General features: G+C 45.7%; 1 protein-coding gene across 1 annotated transcript; it reads left to right on the forward strand.

The window, feature by feature from the left end:
- Positions 1-14,817: 14,817 nt before the first annotated feature.
- Positions 14,818-15,456, forward strand: LOC134586208 (HUWE1-associated protein modifying stress responses-like). Its single transcript, XM_063441703.1, has one exon. The coding sequence runs from the start codon at positions 14,818-14,820 to the stop codon at positions 15,454-15,456; it is 639 nt and encodes a 212-aa protein (XP_063297773.1).
- The last annotated feature ends 6,123 nt before the right edge of the window (positions 15,457-21,579 follow it).

A 21,579-nucleotide genomic window follows, 5' to 3' on the forward strand; every position in this document is an offset into this window, starting at 1 on the left:
ATTGTTCCCACAGCCAGAAGGACAGCTACAGAACACCAATTCCTTGGAGTTACAAATTGAGGGCAACGTTAGCATTCGTGCAGCGCCCCTGGCAGCAGAGGTATCCAGCGACTTGGAGCAGACAAGTATGGAAGGCTCTGACGCTGAAGATGATTTTATGGCCAAGGTGAGGCAGCAAGTGGCCCAGTATGGGGGTTATATATCCATGGACACATTCCAGGGGATCTGGAACCAGGTCATGGCTGAGCAAAACTCAAAGATGGACGGAGAGTATGATGAGCAGGAAGAGTGGTACAGCAGCAGAGTAGAGGCTGCATCCGAGGAGGTTAGCCGCCCCCCCCTGAGGCGGCAGGAAGAACCCGAAGTAGGGGTCCTCATAGATTGGTCCTGTGAGGAACCACAACAGGCAGGTGGAGATGGGACCGAGGTCTCTCCACCGGGCCCAACGGGATGGGGGGCAGCAGGCCCAGGTCCCCAGCGGCAGAGTAAGTCCCAGGGAGATGAAGGTGCCGTCCTTCCTCCCCAGCGGCAGTGTGTATCCCAGGGAGATGAAGGTGTCGTCCTTCCTCCCCAGCGGCAGGCTGAGTTACAGGGGGCAGAGGTTGTTGTTCCTGCCCCCCAGCAGAAAAGTGATATGCCAGGAAGGCAGTGTGAAGTAAAGGGAGAGGAGAGCAGCGTCCTCCCTCCCCAGCGGCAGTGTGTGTCTCCGGGAGCTGATGGTGTCGTCCATCCTCCCCAGCGGCAGGCTGAGTTACAGGGGGCAGAGGTTGTTGTTCCTGCCCCCCAGCAGCAAAGTGATGTGCCAGGAAGGCAGTGTGAAGTGAAGGGAGAGGAGAGCAGCGTCCTCCCTCCCCAGCGGCAGTGTGTGTCTCCGGGAGCTGATGGTGTCGTCCATCCTCCCCAGTGGCAGGCTGAGTTACAGGGGGCAGAGGTTGTTGTTCCTGCCCCCCAGCAGCAAAGTGATGTGCCAGGAAGGCAGTGTGAAGTGAAGGGAGAGGAGAGCAGCGTCCTCCCTCCCCAGCGGCAGTGTGTACCCCAGGGAGCTGAAGGTGCCGTCCTTCCTCCCCAGCGGCAGTGTGTCCTGCAGGGAGCAGAGACAGTCAGTCTCGCACCCCAACCGCAGGACAAGGGAATGAAAGGGGAAACAGCTGGTCTCCCTTTTCCCCAGCAGAGAGAGTGGCAGGGAGAGGAGCCTGCTAACCCCTCTCCCCAGCAGCAGTTCACCGTCCAGAGAGAGGAGCTTGTTATACCCTCTCTCCCACGGCAGCCTAACCCACCAAGGGGAGATGTTAAGCCCCACAACTGTGCAGATGGGACTGTAGTCTCTGCACTTACAGCACAAGGGATAGGGACGGTCGGTCCTGTTCCCCAGCCTCAGGGTGATGGATCCAAAGGGGAGACAGTCGGTCGCCCCCTCCGGCAGTCGAGCTGTGCACCTAAAGGGGAGACAGCCAGTCTCCAGAAACCAGGCGCCCACCAGACTACTCCCGTGGTAGTGCTGGCAACAGGACAGAGTACCGCTGGTCTCTGCCCCCTCAGCAACCCACCAAGGCAGCCTACCCGTCTCCCACCCAGCAGTGGTGAAACACCAGAACTTGGACAAAATCCTTCCTCACCCAGATGTAGTAACCGGTTAGTGTGGGTGGGCTGCTCTGTTATTTCTGTTTCGTGGGTGGGTTGCTGGACTAACCAGGGCACTGACCGGCAGAAAGTCAGGTACCCTGTTAGTCTAATTGGCAAAGGGGAGAAATGTGGCGAAACCAGCTTCGCCACTGTGAACTGGAGAGGCCTGGCTGCTAGCCTCCTGCCCTGCGACTACGGCCCATGGACATATTGCTCTATAAACACTATATTTGGGCATGTAATAATTTATATTGCTGCTACTGGCCCTTTAAAATCAGCGATGGACATATTGGGACTTTTGGGACTAATGTCCCTTTAAGACTTTGTAACATATCACAGTAATACTGTCTTAAATATTATGTAGGTATTTATGTGTTCAGTTAAACTGGGGATATGTAGAAATGGGTGTTTTATGTGTTAAATGTATCAGTATGTAAGTTTATGTCTTTTACTGTCTTTTTGCAACCATGTGGTTAATGGAGTCTGACTCTAGTCCTAGATAATTGAATTACTTCTCCAATTATCTCCAGGGCAGAAGGGAGGAAGCCGGGATGCATTGTGGGGGATGTTTTACTTCTGTTTGAGCCAGATTGTGCCATGCTGCAAGCCCAGGCCCAAAAGATACTTTTAGTAACTTTTAAACCCCTGGTCGGATTCATGCCATTTTTTAATATGTTGTTCCCCTGAATGGATTGATTGTGGATATGTATTTTTATGTGAATGTGATGTATGGTTTTAAAGTTATGGAAGTTGTGTAAAAGTATATTTTAAACTGTATGCATAATGGGATTATGTGTCACACTAAGGGGAGGGGATGTGTGGGAGGTAACATCTATGTCATTGGTTATTTTATGCCTCCCCCTGGGTGTGGCCTGTATGTGTGAGTTGGAAATAAAAGCCAGACTGGGTGTCCCAGTCTAGAGTTCTTGCTTAACCCTCAAAGCGATGTGTCGTCTCGGTCTTTGGGGGAATGGGATTATATGCTGACTGCCAAGAGTGTAAGCCGATGTCTGCTTTTCTTGTTCAGCTGTTCCAGTGTTCGTGTGGTTCCAGTCGGGAGAATGGTGTTTGCAGTAGCTGCCTGTGCATCTGGAAAGGGGATTATCGCCTAAACTGGGTTTTATCCTCTTGTAAGTGAAACGGTCCGTTACATCCTCCATCTGGTCACAGCACCTGGATAGGTAAATTGGGGGCGTGGAATGGGTTGTTATTATGGATTGAATTAGTTATGTGTCTGGCAATTTAAACAAAAAGAAAACAAACAAAAAGAAAAGATAAAACAATACAAAAAGATTGGGGGCTGTGGGTGCAGCCCTACCCCATCTTTTTGTATTGTTTTATCTATTTGTTGAAGGATTTGAGGGGTATCCTTCGTTTGGGTTGCTTCCCATTTACATATTGTCTGTTAATTAGCGCTGATTTCCTGTTGTATTTTGTAAAACAAAAAGAAAAGCCTTGCTCTTCTGAGCACTAACTCCTCTAACTGCTTTTGGGCGGCTTACCCGCTTCCAACCATATAAAATACACATTTTTGCACAGATCTTTTTTTTTTTTTAAATATATGTTTCCTTTCTCCTTCAGAACACAAAGACTCTTGTAGGGAGAAATGCAGTCTCGCACACTGCTTGTCCGTCTCCCTGTGAATACCTGACAGGGAAATTTTATAGCAGTCCTGTGCTAATCATTGCCAACAGGTGAGCAGCTATCTGTGTGATCCAGAACTCCTGGATTGGATTGCTCACCTGCTGTGCTGTATATAAACTGTGGAATGGAACAATGGCCCTCCCTTCACTCCAAATGCTCCACCCCCGGAATCCATATTAAATTGCAAAATTGCTCTGACTAAAACAGACAGACCTTCTTCCTGGAGCTATTGATATTCCAATACTATTGGAGAAATATACTCTCCATCTATAACAATGCCTTGCACTCTGTCACACATCCTCCCCCTCAGCTCAAACAGAGTGGGGTGAGCGACCATTGTCATAAGGGTATGTTTTCGTGAAAATTTTTATAGCACATGAAGGACTCTCTTCATGCGCTGCACATTTTGAAACATCCCGAAAGATACTATACAGATGGTATATGGTACCAACCCATCTTAGATCAATTTACCCGGAAACAGAAGAGATATGCTGGAGGTGCCATTTACATAAAGGTACCATGCTGCACATGTGGTGGTCATGTGAGAAGGTAAATACTCTCTGGAAAGATATAGAATTAGTAGCTCAGGAAGTTACATCTTATAAGATTGAACACACATCGAAGATGATACTCCTTAAAGTCCTTCCAGGAAATATAGATAAAGTCTCACGGAAAATCATATTTCTTCTCTTAACAACAGCAACACTAATAGCCAGAAATTGGAAATCTTCAAACTTGCCATCTTTACAAGAAATAAAAAAATTAATGACCACTACAGTGGACTATGAACTTATCATGTGGAATCAGACAAAAATAGGAAAATTAAGCCATAAAGTGGCAGACTTATTTTCAATAACCTCCTTATTAATTATTAAATGTGAAAAGTGAAAAGATATTGGATCAGAATCAAAATCCAACTAACCAATAATTAACAAAACAAATGTATATCGGCACAGAGATTTTATTTTTCTTTACCCCTACTTCAATACTCCCCTTTTCTTTGTTTCTCCCCTCTTTTTATCTATTTATTTATTTCCCCTTTTCCCTACTAGGGACCCAAATGGATTTATGATTTAAATATATTCAATATTAGAACTAGATAGTAGCTCAATAAAATAAATATACTAAATATAAGATAAGTTAAACCTTAAGATAAATATCAAATAGACATTATTCTAATTTGAACACTATATAGAGGTGATTTACATAATATGTAAAAAAAAGTGAATGTATGGTAAATCAACCCCCTCTCTTTCCCTTTTTTCTTTCTGTACCCCTTTTATTGAATAAAAAAATGAATACAATTCCAATTGAAAGGAAAACAAAAATAGCTGCTTGTGCCAGGAGCACACATATTCTAAACTCCCAACTGGCATTGTCTCTAAAAAAAAGTCGTTGAGGAGCCAACTCGTAAAGAGGCTATACTAGATTTAGTGTTAACAAATGGAGATTTGGTATCAGATATTACTGTAGGTAAAAGTTTAGGATCCAGTGATCATCAGTCAGTGTGGTTTAATATAAGAACAGTAACTGAGTCACACCACACAAAAACAAAAGTTTTAGACTTTAAAAAAACAGACTTTTCTAAAATTAGAATATGTGTAAAGGAGCCATTATCAGACTGGAGCAATTTAAATGGAGTCCAAGAGAAATGGGATTATTTAAAAGTTGCACTGCTGAAGGCAACAGAAAATTGCATTAGGCTTGTCAATAAAAGCAAAAAATTCAATAAACCACTGTGGTACTCCGCAGATGTGGCCAAAATAGTAAAAAACAAAAAGTTTGCATTTAGTAATTATAAAAAAACCTAGAGTGAGGAAGACAGAATGATCTATAAGATTAGGCAGAAAGAGGCTAAGCAAGTTACAAGAGCTTCCAAATCACACACAGAAGAGAAAATAGCACAGTCAGTAAAAAAGGGGACAAAACATTTTCTAGATACATAATGAGAAAAGGAAAGTAAAACAAAGATTAGTTAGATTAAAAACAAAAGAAGGAAGGTATGAAGAAGAGGATAAAAGTCTAGCTGACTGCCTCAATTAATATTTTTGTTCAGTATTTACAGATGAAAATGAAGGAAAGGGACCTCAGTTAGGAAAAAGAACAAATTAGTCATTTAGTACATGTGAGTTTACAGAAGAAGAGGTTATATTTCAACTGTCAAAAGTAAAGACAAATAAGTCAATGGGACCTGATGGAATACACCCACAGTTATTAAAAGAGCTTAGTGGTGTACTAGCAAAACCATTAACAGATTTTTTTAACCAATCATTGTTAACAGGAGTAGTCCCAGAAGATTGGAAGTTAGCGAATGTTGTGCCCATTCACAAGAAAGGTAGTAGGGAGGAGTCGGGCAACTATAGGCCAGTAAGCCTTACTTCAGTAGTGGGGAAAGTAATGGAAACCATGTTAAAGGATAGGATTGTTGAACATCTAAAAACACATGGATTGCAAGATCAGAGACAACATGGGTTTACTCAGGGAGATCATGCCAAACTAATGTTATTGATTTTTGTGCAGTAGACATTGCTTACCTAGATTTCAGTAAGGCTTTTGACACTGTTGCACATAGAAGGCTTATCAATAAATTGCAATCTTTAAGTTTGGATTCCAATATTGTTGAATGGGTAAGGCGGTAAGGCAGTGGCTGAGTGACTGGCAACAGAGGGTTGTAGTCAATGGAGTATATTCAAAGCTTGGGCTTGTCACCAGTGTGGTACCTCAGGGATCTGTACTTGGACCCATTCTCTTTAATATTTTTATTAGTGATATTGCAGAAGGTCTTGATGGTAAGGCATGTCTTTTTGCTGATGATACTAAGATATGTAACAGGGTTGATGTCCCAGGAGGGATAAGCCAAATGGCAAATGATTTAGGTAAACTAGAAAAATGGTCAGAATTGTGGCAACTGACATTTAGTGTGGATAAGTGCAAGATAGTGCATCTTGGTCGTAAAAACACAAGGGAAGAGTACAGAATATTAGATAGAGTCCTAACCTCAACATCTGAGGAAAGGGATTTAGGGATGATTATTTCTGATGACTGAAACGTAGGCAGACAATGTAATAGAGCAGCAGGAAATGCTAGCAGAATGCCTGGTTGTATAGGGAGAGGTATTAGCAGTAGAAAGAGGGAAGTGCTCATGCCATTGTACAGAACACTGGTGAGACCTCACTTGGAGTATTGTACGCAGTACTGGAGACCATATCTTCAGAAGGATATTGATACTTTAGAGAGAGTTCAGAGAAGGGCAACTAAACTGGTTCATGGATTGCAGGATAAAACTTACCAGGAAAGGAAAAGGACCTTAACATGTATAGCTTGGAGGAAAGACGAGACAGGGGGGATATGATAGAAACATTTAAATACATAAAGGGAATCAACACAGTAAAGGAGGAGACCATATTTAAAAGAAGAAAAACTACCACAACAAGAGGACATAGTCTTAAATTAGAGGGGCAAAGGTTTAAAAATAATACCAGGAAGTATTACTTTACTGAGAGGGTAGTGGATGCATGGAATAGCCTTCCAGCTGAAGCGGTAGAGGTTAACACAGTAAAGGAGTTTAAGCATGCGTGGGATAGGCATAAGGCTATCCTAACTATAAGATAAGGCTAGGGACTAATGAAAGTATTTACAAAATTGGGAAGACTAGATGGGCCGAATGGTTCTTAAAGAGTGACAAGGGAGGGAGGGAGGGAGGGGGAGAAAGAGTGACAAGGGAGGGAGGGGGAGAAAGAAAGTGACAAGGGAGGGAGTGAGGGGGAGAAATAAAGTGACAAGGGAGGGAGGGAGGGGGAGAAAGAGAGTGACAAGGGAGGGAGGGAGCGGGAGAAAGAGAGTGACAAGGGAGGGAGGGAGGGGGAGAAAGAGAGTGACAAGGGAGGGAGAGAGATTGACATCCATCACACAAACACACACACACACACACACACACTCACACAATCATGCAACCCTTACACACACAGAAACACACAATGCATCCTTACACACACACAATGCACCCCGTACACACACACAATCACACAATCATGCAACCCTTACACACACAGAAGCACACAATGCATTCCTTACACACATTCAATGCACCCCGTGCACACACTCAATGCACCCATTACAGACGCACACACTGCATCCCGTACATACACAGAAACACACCTTGGAGCCCTTACACATACAAACACAGATTCACACAATGCATTCCTTACACACATATCAGGACATCCCCTACACACTCCACCCCCTGTGAACAAACTCATTGGTGGAACATGAAGGTGGACCCTGGGACCCAGACCTTGAGCTGTGTAAAGGGCTCCCAAAAAATGGAGCTGCTTCCCGTTCTCCCAGAACATTGATTTTTGTGACCACAGTTACAAACAGCCTCCAGAGAGCCTGTTCTACACCAGACCAGTGGAGCCAGACTGCAGCTAGAGCCCATCATCATCCTCATCTGGTTGTAAGTAGGCAATCTAGCATATTATTCGTGGCACTAATCTCTAATTTACCTCACATTAAAGAAACACTATAGTCCCCAGAACCACTGCAGCTTAATGTAGTGGTTCTGGTGTCTATAGCCTGTCCCTGCAGGCCTTTTTTTTTTTTTTCAATTTGAAGAAGTTTTTATTGTTATTTTGCCATATCAATCAATTTGTCGGCGCCTGCTCGCCAGGGTACAGAAAAAAAAGGGGGAGAATGCAGGTACATTGTTTACATATTAAGGTATTGCACACGCTAAACATCTACAACTCATTGTACAGTTCACCATAAGCCTAACCTTCTTAGGCCTAACTACATCTACAACCCAACCTTCTCCCATCGTTGTCTAGTGGGGAGCTTGGGCGGCCCCCATGGTTGGTTAACCTGACCTTTCCTCCTTTTGTTACTTATTTCCTTTGGTTGTGGTTTTTCTGACTCCTAGTTGTGACCCGGCTATTTGTGCCCCATCTGCGCTGTTTGTTGTTCGTTGGATGGTCGTAGACCTTCGTTAGGTCCTCCCGCTTCTCCACCCTCTGTGTCACCCCCTGCCTCTCGTTCTCTAAATTTCTCCCACCTTGCCCCTGCTAGGCTCGTGTGTTTTCTCCGAGTGAGATGTTTGTCAGCCATGAATTCATATTTCCAATTCAGGGCGATCTGCATATGCAGGTTTCCCATTGTGGGTATCGACATGGATTTCCAGGCTCTGGCTATAAGTATCACTGACGAGACCAGCAGGTGAAATAGCATCTGCTCCTCTATTCTGCTCAGGGATGAGGGAAACATGAAAAGAATACCCTGCTCCACCTGTATGGTCCATTCCCTACCGAATAGTCTTTGTACCATGGCTTGGGCCCCTTCCCAGAATGGCCTTAGGGCGCCGCATGACCACCATATGTGGGTCATCGACCCCTCTTGTTTACCACATCTCCAGCATACATTGGGTGTGCCCGGGAACACTCGCGCTAACCGCTCTGGGACAAGGTACCACCTGTATTGAAGTTTTCGGATGATTTCCAGGTGTGTGGAGCACAGTGTGTTGCCCTTATGTATGCTGTAAGCCCTGGACCATTGTTCCCTTGTGAACGCCCGCCCCAGTTCCTTGTGCCAAGCCTCTTGGTGTGTCTCACTCCCTTTTTCTTCGTTGTTATGTAGTGCATTGTATATGCGTGAAAGTATTCTCGTGGGGGGTTTGGGAGTCAAGCATATGTATTCTATGTCTCGGTCCTGGGGATTTGCTGCGGGTTGCGTGTGATTTCCCTTGAGGAAGGATTTTAGTTGCAGATATTGAAATATGGCTCTGGGTGGTAATTGGTATTTAGCCTGAAGAGCCGGGAAGGGCAATAATTCTCTTGCTTGGAACAGGTGGTCAATTGTGGTACAGCCTCCCTCCCTCCAGGGTGTAGAGTTAAAGGTCGGTATGCCTGCCGCTAGGATAGAAATCGGGGCGTTCCTGGGTATTGCCTCTGGGGTCCCTCCCTTTTCTCTGACCTCGTCCCATATTTTCAGTGTTAGGGTCGTGGTGGGGAGGGGGTCTATGTGTGGTGGGCGTAGGTGTTTGGGTAGCCAAAACAGATTGCGTAAGTTTTGTATTCCCGCCCAGTGCGCTTCCAGGCGGGTCCATTGCGGGGCGTCCCCATCAGCTGTGGCTACTTTGACTGCCATTAGTTGTGCCGCTTTGAAGTACGCGTGTAAGTTGGGTACCCCTAGGCCTCCGGTGCGAACGGGCTGTTGAAGGAGTGCCATTGCTACCCTGGGTCTCTTGTTTTCCCAGATGTATTTTGCCAATAAGCTTTGCATGGACCTGAGGAAGGATGTCGGCAAGGGTATCGGTAGGGTGCGCAGGAGGTAATGGAATTTAGGGAGTAGCATCATTTTCAGGGCTGCTATTCTACCTATCCAGGAGAGACATTTACCCTCCCATCCCTCTATAGTTAGCTTGAGTTGTTTTTGGAGTGCAACATAGTTGATCGTGAACAATTTGGCTAGGTGGGCCGGGATTTTGATTCCCAGGAACGTGATGTGGTCGGTTCTCCAATCGAAGGGAAAGGTTGAGGTGAGTCTGGCTAGGCTATCTTTGGGGACCCCAATTCCCATGGCTTGGGTCTTGGTTACATTAAGCTTGTAGTAGGAGTGCTTCCCATATTCCGTTATGGTGTCTACTAGATTGGGGAGTGAGATGTGGGGTTGGGTTAAAGTCAGCATGATGTCATCAGCGAACAGGTTCGCCTTATATTCTCTGCCTCCCACTCGCACTCCATGGATCGATGGGTGCTGTCTTATGGCTGCCGCCAAGGGTTCCAAGGCCATGACGTATAATAGTGGAGATAATGGGCATCCTTGGCGGGAGCCATTGGATATTTTGAAGGTGTCTGATACGAACCCTGCATTGAGGACCCGGGCTGAGGGATTATGGTATAAGGCTCTGACCGCCGAGATGAAGCTCTCTGGAGTCCCGAACTTAGTGAGGACCGCTTCCAGGAACTCCCATCCCAGCCGGTCAAAGGCTTTTTCGGCGTCTAGCGCTACCGCCACTGCTTCCTTTCCTATGCGCTGTGCACTATAGATAACATCTAGCACTTTCCTGGTGTTGTCCCCCCCTTGTCGACCTTTTATGAAGCCCACCTGATCCGTGTGGATCACTTGTGGTAGTAGTCGTCCTAACCGTTGGGCGTAGATTTTGGCATAAAGTTTAGCATCTGTGTTCAGTAGGGAGATGGGCCGGAAATTTTGAGGGCATGTGGGGGTTTTCCCTGGTTTCGGGAGTGTGATGATATGTGCTAACAATGTTTCTGTGGGCAGTTGTTGTCGTTTTGTGGCCTCATTGAATGCCCTTGTGAGGTACGGTGTAATTGTGGACTGAAAGATCCTGTAATAGCAGTTGGCGAAGCCGTCCGGGCCTGGGGCCTTGCCTGTCGGCAGTTGTTGGATCGCCTCCGCCACCTCCTCGTCAGTAATGTCTTTGGAGAGCGTTTGCTGTTGGCTGGGTGTGAATGTGGGTAGGTGGATCCCGTGTAGATATGTTTGCATAGCTAGTGTCTCTGGTTGGTGTGTACGACCGTCTTCTGCTAGGTTATATAGCGATGTATAGTACCTCGCAAAAACATTGCTTATGTCTTTCGGGGCTGTGACTTTGTGACCTGCCTCATTATGGAGGAATGCTATCTTTTGCTTGTTTTGGAGTGTCTTGAGGCGTTGGGCTATCAGTTTCCCCGCTTTGTTTCCCTGAGTGTAGTGAGTTGCTTTGAGTTTATGGAGGTATTGGCCTGTTTTTTCCAATGCCTGTTTGTGTATGTCCTGCGTGATTTGCATGATACGGCGTTTAGTTTCTTGGGACGGGGCTGTTTGGTTTAGGGCCGTGAGGTCCAGCAGTTCTTTTTGCCAGTTTCGTAGTTGGGTTTCTGCTCTACGTTTCAGGTATGCTGCTCTTTGGATCAGCAACCCTCTGACCACTGCCTTGTGGGCTTGCCAGACTGTATTGTGTGATATGTTATCTATAGAATTGGTCGTGAAGTAGTTTTGGAGTTCTAGTTTTATCGTGTTGCAGAACTGGGGGTTCGTGAGTATGGAGTCGTTGAGCCTCCATGGGCTCCTGTGGGTCGACTCATAGAGGTCGGTTAAGGTCACCACCACTGGGGCGTGGTCAGACCAAGTGATCTGTTCTATAGTGCAACTCCGAACCTGGGTCAGTTGTTGCCCCTTCATCAGTATCCCGTCGATCCTAGAATACGTATTGTGGACTGTGGAGAAAAACGTGTACCCTCTTTCCCCTATGTGTGTTGCCCTCCAAACATCATAATAGTGATGGTTAAGTATCAGTTTCTGGAGTGCCCTGCTTTGTCTTTTGAGAACCCGCAATCTGGGTGCCTTGGGAGAGGTCGTGGAGTCCATCAGGGGGTCCATAACTAGATTAAAGTCCCCGCATATTACAGTGGTCCCTTCTTGTATTTGCGTGATCTTTGCAATGATTTTATGTAAGAAATTTCTTTGTCCCGAGTTAGGGGCATCTACATTAACAATCGTGTAAGATACATCATTGAGTATGCCCACCACCACCACATATCTACCCTCCCTGTCTACTTCCAAGTGTTTGAGAGTGAAGGCCACATTTCTGCTAATGAGGATCGAAGCGCCCTTCGATTTGGTGGGATATGTGGCATGGTATTGATGTGGGTATTCCGTTTCAAATAGCTGTGGGTGTCTATTAGTTTTAAAGTGAGTTTCTTGTAGGCATACCACGTCTGGCTTAGCCTTGTTTAGGTCTCTGCGGAGTAGGCTACGTTTCGAAGGTGAGTTGAGCCCTTTAGTGTTATGGGTATATATTTTCATGGGGGTTTGCGGTGTCGGGTGTAGCTTAGTTGGTGTGTTTTTTCGTCTATGAGTGGGTTGACCACCCTACCCAGCAACATCGAACTGGGTGGTCTGCCCCTTTGGGGTGGACTGTATCTGAGTGAGTTTCGGTTGATTGTGTGCTTAGCTATATGGATATGGCAACATGGGGAATAACAGTTAAGAACAAACAGTACAAACAGCAGTACATAAACCATAGTTAAACAAAAAGCCTGGTATTCGGCTTGGCGCCAATATAAGGTGCCGTGGGGGAGGAAGCGTCTTGCTTCCATGCCTGTGTAGGGCGCTTGTGCGGCCTACCTGTTGTGGGGCTGAGCTTGATACCCCTGCGGTGTTTGCCAGTCTTATCACTGTCCCATTTCGGGGGGGGTGTCCCATCCTGGGCCCTTGTGTAGCTCTCTGGTTCCTACGTTTCTGTTGGGGTGGGAAATAAACTCATCCCTCCCATAGTCTTTAGCTCCGTTCTGGCCCCCCCACCCCCCCTTGGGGAATCCTGAGTCTCAAAGTTCATGCAGGTTACTTGCCTCCATCTATTGCTCTATTTGTTGCGTGGCATTCGCTGCCCCTGCGAGGTGGATCCGCTCCGCTCTGTCTGCTGTGGCTTGGTGCTTGGGGGTGGTATGCCCCATTCTCGGAGGGCCTTTAATCCTGCCTCCGGTGTCGTGATGACTGTCAGTTTACCCTCCCTTGGTATCAGGAGCTTGACCGGGAAGCCCCAGCGGTATGGTTGCTTGTGTTGCCTGAGGTGTTCCGTGATGGCCGAGAAGGATTTTCTCTTCCGCAGTGTGGCGGCCGATATGTCCGCATATATCGTTGTGTTGCTGTGGGGTGCAGGGAGGACGGGGCGCTGTCTACTGGCCCGCATAATCACCTCCTTCATGTGGAAGTAGTGCATTCGCACTAGGACGTCTCTCGGTGCTTCGTTATTCAGGAATCTCGGTTTTGGGACCCTGTGGTAGCGGTCCAATAGTAGCATGTCTTGGGGGAGGTCGGGTGCCAGTGTTTTGAGTAGGCCTTGGAGGTGGGCGTGCAAGTCCGCCGGCCCGACAGTTTCAGCTATCCCCCGAATCCGGAGGTTGTTGCGCCGGGATCGGTCCTCCAGGTCAGCTAGTTTGTTTTCAAATGCCTCCATAGTGTCCCTCATTTCCTCCATCGTGGCCCTCATGTCACTCTGAGTCTCCGCCTGCTCCGCCATGTTGCCCTCCAGCTCGGAGGTTCGTGTCTCCAGTGCCCGGAGGTCCGTCGTGAGAGCTTTCAGGGTTGTCTGCATGGTGTGATGTAGCTTATCATGCATGTTATCAAACATACGTTGCAACATACCCTGGGTGACCGGTGCTTCTGGGTTGGCGGGTTCCCGCTCCTCGCTTTGCGCGCCGTCGGCGCCATCTTGCTGCGCTCCGTCCGGCAGGGCCGTTGCTTTGTTTTGCGTGTTGCGAGCACCGAAAAAATTGCTCTTTTCTGCTTTTTCCGTTTGCCTCCTGCTTTTTTGCTGTGACATCTTGTCGTGGAGGTAAGTACCGTGTCTGGGTGTTCGTGTCGCTTAGTTGGTAGGCCTGGGTAGCACGGAGCTACTCGGACATGCGACTGTTTCCCTTGAGCTCCAGGCCACGCCCCCCCTGCAGGCCTTTTAATGTAAACACGGCGGCACTCCAGCACTGGCGTTAGTTAACATGGCAGAAAAATATTGGAAAGGGTTAGGGGGGCTACTAATAAGGATAGGGGGAGAGGGGGAGGTAGAAAATTAATTGGAAGGGTTTATGGGGGCTACTAATATGGATGGGAGGAGGGGGGAGGTAGAAAAATTATTGGAAGGGGTTAGGGGAGTACTAATATGAATGGAAGGGGTAGGGTGGGTTCTAATATGCATGGAAGGGGTTAGGGGGTACGAATATGCATGGAAGGGGTTAGGGGGGTACTAATATGCATGGAAGAGGTAGGGGTGGTTCTAATATTCATGGGAGGGGAAAGGGTGGTTCTAATCAGGAGGATCCCGGCGCTGTATCCGGGTAAGTAAAACCCCTTCCCTGTAGTGACCCTTTAATGTTATTATTTAATCATTTATATAGCGACTGCAAATTCCGTAGCGCTGTACAATGGGATAAACAACTCTTAGTTTACGGAATAAGAATATACCTGGTGAGTAAAAATGCTATCCCCCCCAGATTTTTGGGGGTTCCTACGCCCATGGCCCTGCCCTAGGGTAGCAAATATTTGAATAAATACATCACCTGGCTTAACATAGTGGGACGTATGGTACACAAACAAGCAAAAATATAAATGGGGTGTGTAAATGGGAGGGGATAATTTAACCATATCCAAGACTGGCACTCAAAAGTTTTTTCACCCAGCTGACCCTGATCCTTGGCTCACCATGAAAGAAGATTGTTTAAAAACAAAATTAACAAAAATATAACTGGATGGAAGACATAATCAATAATTAGGTGTTCTAAGTAGATCAAAGTCAAAGCTTAAGGTAAAACGCTTTTTTATTCAGTTTATGAGATGTGGAGACACTCTGGGTTACGTGTTTCTATTACAGAAACTTTTCATTTGGTTTGATAGAATTCTAAATCCGTTTCCATGACATATAGAATGTTTAGGTCAACTGCCATTATTGTCTCAGAAGCACACATTGTATTTAGTGACAGCTTCAATAGTAAGCATATTTATGTTAAAGAAACTGAAAGAAAAAATCCCTCACACTTATTGACAGTCTGCTTATAAATAATGAACAATAAAAGGAAGAATAGGAAAAGTGAGATATGGAAGCAAAGACCCAGGCCGTATTTCACTAAATGGGAGGAGCGTTGTTTGAGGAAGGCACAACAAAAAGAGGAGAAACCAGAATGGAAGGCCGAGCAGAGTAAGCAAAAACTCTGGCCCCACCTAAAGAGGTTAGCCACAGCAGTGGGGAAACTTTATGAACAAGGACTTTGTAGACAACAAGGGCTGTGTCTGTGGATCCCATTCCAGGATGCTGCTAATTCTCTCTCCAGTCTTTACAAAGAAAGTATGGATGCTCATCAACAATGCTTTGGCTTAGGATCTGAAATAGGACATCAAAGGCTCAATAAAGAACTGTTAGCCTGGGTAAATCAATGTCAACCTACTATTATGAAAGAAGATTTAATAAGAGTTCTACTTGAAAAAGTACCATCTCCAAGGAGCTCACATGATCCACCACATATGGCTGATGAATCATCCGTAGCAGCATCTCTCCACAGTTTATTAAATGGCAGAATGGCAAGCATGAGTACTCACGCAACCATCCCAGCATCTAGCAGCAGGTTGCGAAAGCGCACCTTGGCACAGTGCTGCGATCTATTTACAGATTCACCACCCTGTAAACGAAAGAGACTGATTTGACTACATTTCAACTGTTTTTAGATAATAATGATTGTTTTAAAAGATGTATGTATTGATATAAATAAATAATTTTAAAGGATAAATCTTGTGTTTTGTTGTGTATTTTGTGAGGTAGTAAATGAGAGTAAATTAATTTTTATTTCAAAGTTTGGTATTTTATAATATGGAAAACACATAAGAAAAAAAATTAAACAACCTCTCTTTTGGTCCTCATTCTGTGTAACGCAATGTGCATCCTATACAAGGCATAACATTTATACTTTATTAGTCTATTGTCATTGCAAAGCAAGATAATTTTTTTTAAATTGATTGTACATATCTGATAATTCCTTAAGATGAACCTTTTGAAATGTGAGGTCCTCGATATCACCACCCTGACAGAAGAATATGATAATCTGGAACCCAAATTCCCATTCCGCTGGTGCACAGAAAAAAATGAAGTTTCTAGGTACCTGGGTGACGGCTGACCCACTCAATCTCTACCATGCAAACTTCCTGCCTCTAGTACGCAACACCTTTGAAGACCTCAAGCAGGGGTCATACCCATATATATCCTGGTTCGGACGCATTGCAGTTCTAAAGATGAATGTTCTGCCGCAAACATAAATAAATTATGTTAAAGGACAAATCTTGTGTTTTGTTGTGTATTTTGTGAAGTAGTAAATGAGTGTGAATTACTTTTTATTTCAACATTTAGTATTTTACAATAGGGAAATAACATAAGAAAAAAAAAAGAAAAAAAACTCTCTTTAGTCCTCATTCTGTTTGATGCAATGTGCATCCTATATAAGGGATAACAGTTATACTTTATTAGTATATTGTCATTGCAAAGCTAGATCATTTTTTTTTTAAATTGACATTGGATCGTACAGCTGACTGATCTCCAGTTTGCCACACTCTATGGAACTGGAAGGCACTTAGAGGCCTGAATCCTATCTCCCCTTAACCAAGTCTCCTGATACCTCTGCAACATAACAAAAACCTGGGGGGGAGGGTTACCTTCCCGTGCATGGGCCTTTATAGACAGAAACTTGTTCATCTCTATTCGCATGCAACACTTCCTGTCAATCTCACTGCCAGCCTCCTAAGGCAGGACATCCAGAGTAAAGGGTAGTGCAAGCACAGCTAATGCTTTATGGGGACAGTTCCCTGGCATCCCAGAGTGGAACACCAGGGAATAAAGTCAGGACAGTTTGGAGTCATGTAATATTTCCTGAAAACAGAATGACCATCTTCACACACCCTTGCCAAGTTTTGGAGAAAATGCAAGGCTGAGTTAATAATTATCCCACTGCAGGTTATTTTTTAATGCCAAATAGACTGATCTTCAATGATGCATTTTGGGGCATTTTAGTAGCTCACACATTTAAATTGTTCCACAAAATATAAAAAAAGCTTTTTACTTGATTTTTTCCAGTACCATGTTCCACTCCCTCAGCGCTGTTCAAGGCCGGATTTAGGGCTGTGCGAGATGGACGACCGAATTTAATAAAGCCCCTCTGCAAAAAACTACATTCTTATACACACACTATACATGGATGGGGGGCAGTAAGGTCGTCCCTGGCGCTGCTCATGTCCCCACCTTCCATTGCCATTGGGGACATGATGCACATGTGCATCCAAGCTTGCATCCATGCTTCCCCATAGGAAAGCATTGTATACAATGCTTTTCTATGAGCTTCCATGTCATGTGACTGAGTTTTATGCAGTGGGTGCAGCAGAAGCACCTCTAGTGCCTGTCAGGAGGACAGCCACTAAATATTTATTTAACCCTGCAGTGTAAATATTACAGTTTCTAAAAAAGGTTTAAACTGACAAGACCACTGCACCCAGACCATGTTATTGAGAGGAAATATAGCCCATGGAGCAGCACAGCTTAGTGGAATAGGGCCGTGTCAGAGCTAGAAGGCGGGCATTCATAGTTAGTGTGTTTGGATTGGCTAGCAATCTGGGATGGGCAGTCAGATACATATAGGGCAGCCATCTTATAATTGTCCCATTCTAATGCTTTCTCACAGACCTTGTTGTTGCCGCCCCTCCCACCCTCCCTGATTTTGGTTAGGTTTGGAGTTATCCTCCATCTGGTCACAGCACCTGGATAGGTAAATTGGGGGCGTGGAATGGGTTGTTATTATGGATTGAATTAATTATGTGTCTGGCAATTTAAACAAAAATAAAACAAAGAAAAGATAAAACAATACAAAAAGATTGGGGGCTGTGGGTGCAGCCCTACCCCATCGTTTTGTATTGTTTTATCTATTTGTTGAAGGATTTGAGGGGTATCCTTCGTTTGGGTTGCTTCCCATTTACATATTGTCTGTTAATTAGCGCTGATTTCCTGTTGTATTTTGTAAAACAAAAAGAAAAGCCTTGCTCTTCTGAGCACTAACTCCTCTAACTGCTTTTGGGCGGCTTACCCGCTTCCAACCATATAAAATACACATTTTTGCACAGATCTTTTTTTTTTTTTAAATATATGTTTCCTTTCTCCTTCAGAACACAAAGACTCTTGTAGGGAGAAATGCAGTCTCGCACACTGCTTGTCCGTCTCCCTGTGAATACCTGACAGGGAAATTTTATTGCAGTCCTGTGCTAATCATTGCCAACAGGTGAGCAGCTATCTGTGTGATCCAGAACTCCTGGATTGGATTGCTCACCTGCTGTGCTGTATATAAACTGTGGAATGGAACAATGGCCCTCCCTTCACTCCAAATGCTCCACCCCCGGAATCCATATTAAATTGCAAAATTGCTCTGACTAAAACAGACAGACCTTCTTCCTGGAGCTATTGATATTCCAATACTATTGGAGAAATATACTCTCCATCTATAACAATGCCTTGCACTCTGTCACACATCCTCCCCCTCAGCTCAAACAGAGTGGGGTGAGCGACCATTGTCATAAGGGTATGTTTTCGTGAACATTTTTATAGCACATGAAGGACTCTCTTCATGCGCTGCACATTTTGAAACATCCCGAAAGATACTATACAGATGGTATATGGTATCAACCCATCTTAGATCAATTTACCCGGAAACAGAAGAGATATGCTGGAGGTGCCATTTACATAAAGGTACCATGCGGAAAGATATAGAATTAGTAGCTCAGGAAGTTACATCTTATAAGATTGAACACACATCGAAGATGATACTCCTTAAAGTCCTTCTAGGAAATATAGATAAAGTCTCACGGAAAATCATATTTCTTCTCTTATCAACAACAGCAACACTAATAGCCAGAAATTGGAAATCTTCAAACTTGCCATCTTTACAAGAAATAAAAAAATGAATGACCACTACAGTGGACTATGAACTTATCATGTGGAATCAGACAAAAATAGGAAAATTAAGCCATAAAGTGGCAGACTTATTTTCAATAACCTCCTTATTAATTATTAAATGTGAAAAGTGAAAAGATATTGGATCAGAATCAAAATCCAACTAACCAATAATTAACAAAACAAATGTATATCGGCACAGAGATTTTATTTTTCTTTACCCCTACTTCATGACATAGGCACTGTCGTTATTCGGCAGGTGTTAGTTTAAAATTACCTTAATAAGACTCGGACACCAGTTATTCTGTTGGAGTATAACGTCCACAGCTTTATTAAATTTCAAATAAATTAACAAATTTAGGGTCATTGTCATTTCTGACATTTTGTTACTATCCCCCCATACAATACCCCTGACAATGACCCTAGCACTTAGACAATAAATAACATTTCAATAACATTTAACTTATAACACACGGCCTACCAAAGAGGCCACAACCAAATGTTACTGTAGGGGTGTACCCAGACACCCCTACCCCCTAGGTTCGTAGCCACCGAAGAGCTTGAACCTACCAACACTCTTATCCACCTGGCCTACTCCGGCCTAGGCCTTGGCCTATCCACTTCCAATTCCAGCCAACTTCCGACTTTACCATGCCCTGTTCCGCCATAGCACATGCCTTGACCCCTTAAGGACATGGGCGACCCCCACTACACAAAAACAGGGCCCTATCAATACCCTCCTGAAAACCCAGGTTCAGCAAGTCAGTCCCTACATCTGACAGATGAACCCCGTCTCTCCTGAAATAACCGGGCAACATGCCCTCCAACTCCCTGTGTCGGACAACTACTCCCCCCATACGTCTAACAAATGCTGACATTGCCCTATTCACCTTGCCCCTGCAACGGGCTACCGCATCCAAGTCCCTAGCGTGCCTCCACGCAAATCGGGGGACCATCTCCGACCACACCACTACAACTCCAGAGACCAGCCCTACCAGCCGGTCCATGTCCCTCTTCATCCATCTCACTAACTCCCTCTGCGGGACAAGACCCAAATCATTCCCCCCGCCATGCAACACTACCACATCAGGCTTCGCCCCCCCCATACACTTTCCTGAACAAAACACTGCTCAAACCTTGCCAGCTAAATCCCCTAAAACCAAACCATGAGATCGCCACCCGCTCCCGAGGAAAGCCCAGCTGTGTTCCGCTCCTTCTAGCTGCAGCTCTCTTCTGTGCCCAATACACGAACGAATGGCCGATCACCCACACCGTCCAACCTGAAATGAAATAAAAGTTAGTACTTCGTCATCCAAACCACCGTCTCGTCACCAACACCACCACACAAAATACTTAGCTTTCAAAATGTTTTTTTTTTTTTTTTTTTTTTTTGAACTTACACCAGCCTGTCTGGCCTCACATACGATCGGAAACGCAAGGATTCCCACCTACCAATCCTTTTTATCCTCTCGTCACCCAGACCTAGCCTCGCCGCCTCTGTCGCGGCCCCTATACGGAATGAATGAGTACCAAACTGCATGGGCTCCAGGCCCATCTTCCCCAGTCCCATCCGGAAGACCCTGGTAAACTGGAAACGTGACAGCGCCGACCCGTCAGCGTGTACGAAAAAACAGCCCTTACCCTCAGGCCGGAGCGCCAAATAATTAGCGCCCCGCAGCACCGGGCACACCTTGGACCCCGGAAACCCGTACAATACCACCGTGCAGCCTTTCCCAAAAACATCAGTTTTTGACTTGCGCAATCTGATACTCACCCTGTCAGCGCTGACAACCACATCTTCCTGCTGCAGCCCCCCAACCCCCGCCTTGTTCACACTCACCAGCTCGCCGACTCTAAACGCCCCAAAAAAGGCCCACACAAATGCACCTGCAAATAATTCAACCTCGAAAGGCGAGCGGCATATCAAGGGTAGCAGCTCCACTAACTGTTGAAGCATTCTGAAAGACACCGGCCGCCTCGAGTCAGCCGTTTTCTTCCCTCTCCTGAAGCCCTTGATAGCCTGCCGAACCAAGAAATGTTTAGTGACATCTTCCCACCCGTTGAACTTAAATAAAAAAGCCAGAGCCGACATGTGTCTGTCAACCATGGCCGGCGAGGCCTGCTTAACAAACAATTGGCAAAGAATCCACAACAAAACATCCAGCCTCCGCTCCGCGGAAAGCTCCCCCCCTACCTGAAGCACCGTCTCCTCCCACACTTTCCAGACCTTAACATACGCCGACCAGGTGCTCGGCGCCAGCGACTTCCTTATGTACTCCCCAAGCAGGCCATCCCGAGTTGCCACATTTCGACTGGGCACACCTGCCCCACCTTCGCTGCACCAGGAGCCGCTTCCCAAAAACGTTCCCACTGTAAACGAGATAGAGCATCAGCCACCACATTCTTACACCCCGGAATGTGCCTAGCCTTAAACACAATGTTAGCTGACATACAGAGCAAAACCAATCGCCGCAACAATCGCACCACCGGAGGCGAGCTAGCAGACAGGCTATTAATCGCCTGCACTACCGCCATGTTGTCCGAATGAAATGTGACCCTCTTGTTGGCAAGCTCCTTGCCCCAGAGTGACACCGCGACCACCACGGGAAACAGTTCCAGAAACGCCAGGTTTCTGATAAGCGGGGATGACAACCACGTGTCCGGCCACCCCTCCGCGCACCATTCTCCCGCTAAATAAGCCCCAAAACCAATACTGCCCAACGCGTCCGTAAACAACCCTATAGCCTCAGACGACACAGACAGCTCCCTAAAAAACACCGTTCCATTAAAATTGGTCAGAAAATGATCCCACACCTCTAGATCTTCTCTCATGTCGGCGGACACTC

Source organism: Pelobates fuscus, chromosome 2 (assembly GCF_036172605.1).
Source record: "Pelobates fuscus isolate aPelFus1 chromosome 2, aPelFus1.pri, whole genome shotgun sequence".
Classification (NCBI taxonomy): Eukaryota; Metazoa; Chordata; class Amphibia; order Anura; family Pelobatidae; genus Pelobates; species Pelobates fuscus.

Bases quoted from the DNA above. Each gene is read 5' to 3' on its own strand.
- LOC134586208 (XM_063441703.1), top strand. From the start codon at position 14,818: ATGAACAATAAAAGGAAGAATAGGAAAAGTGAGATATGGAAGCAAAGA.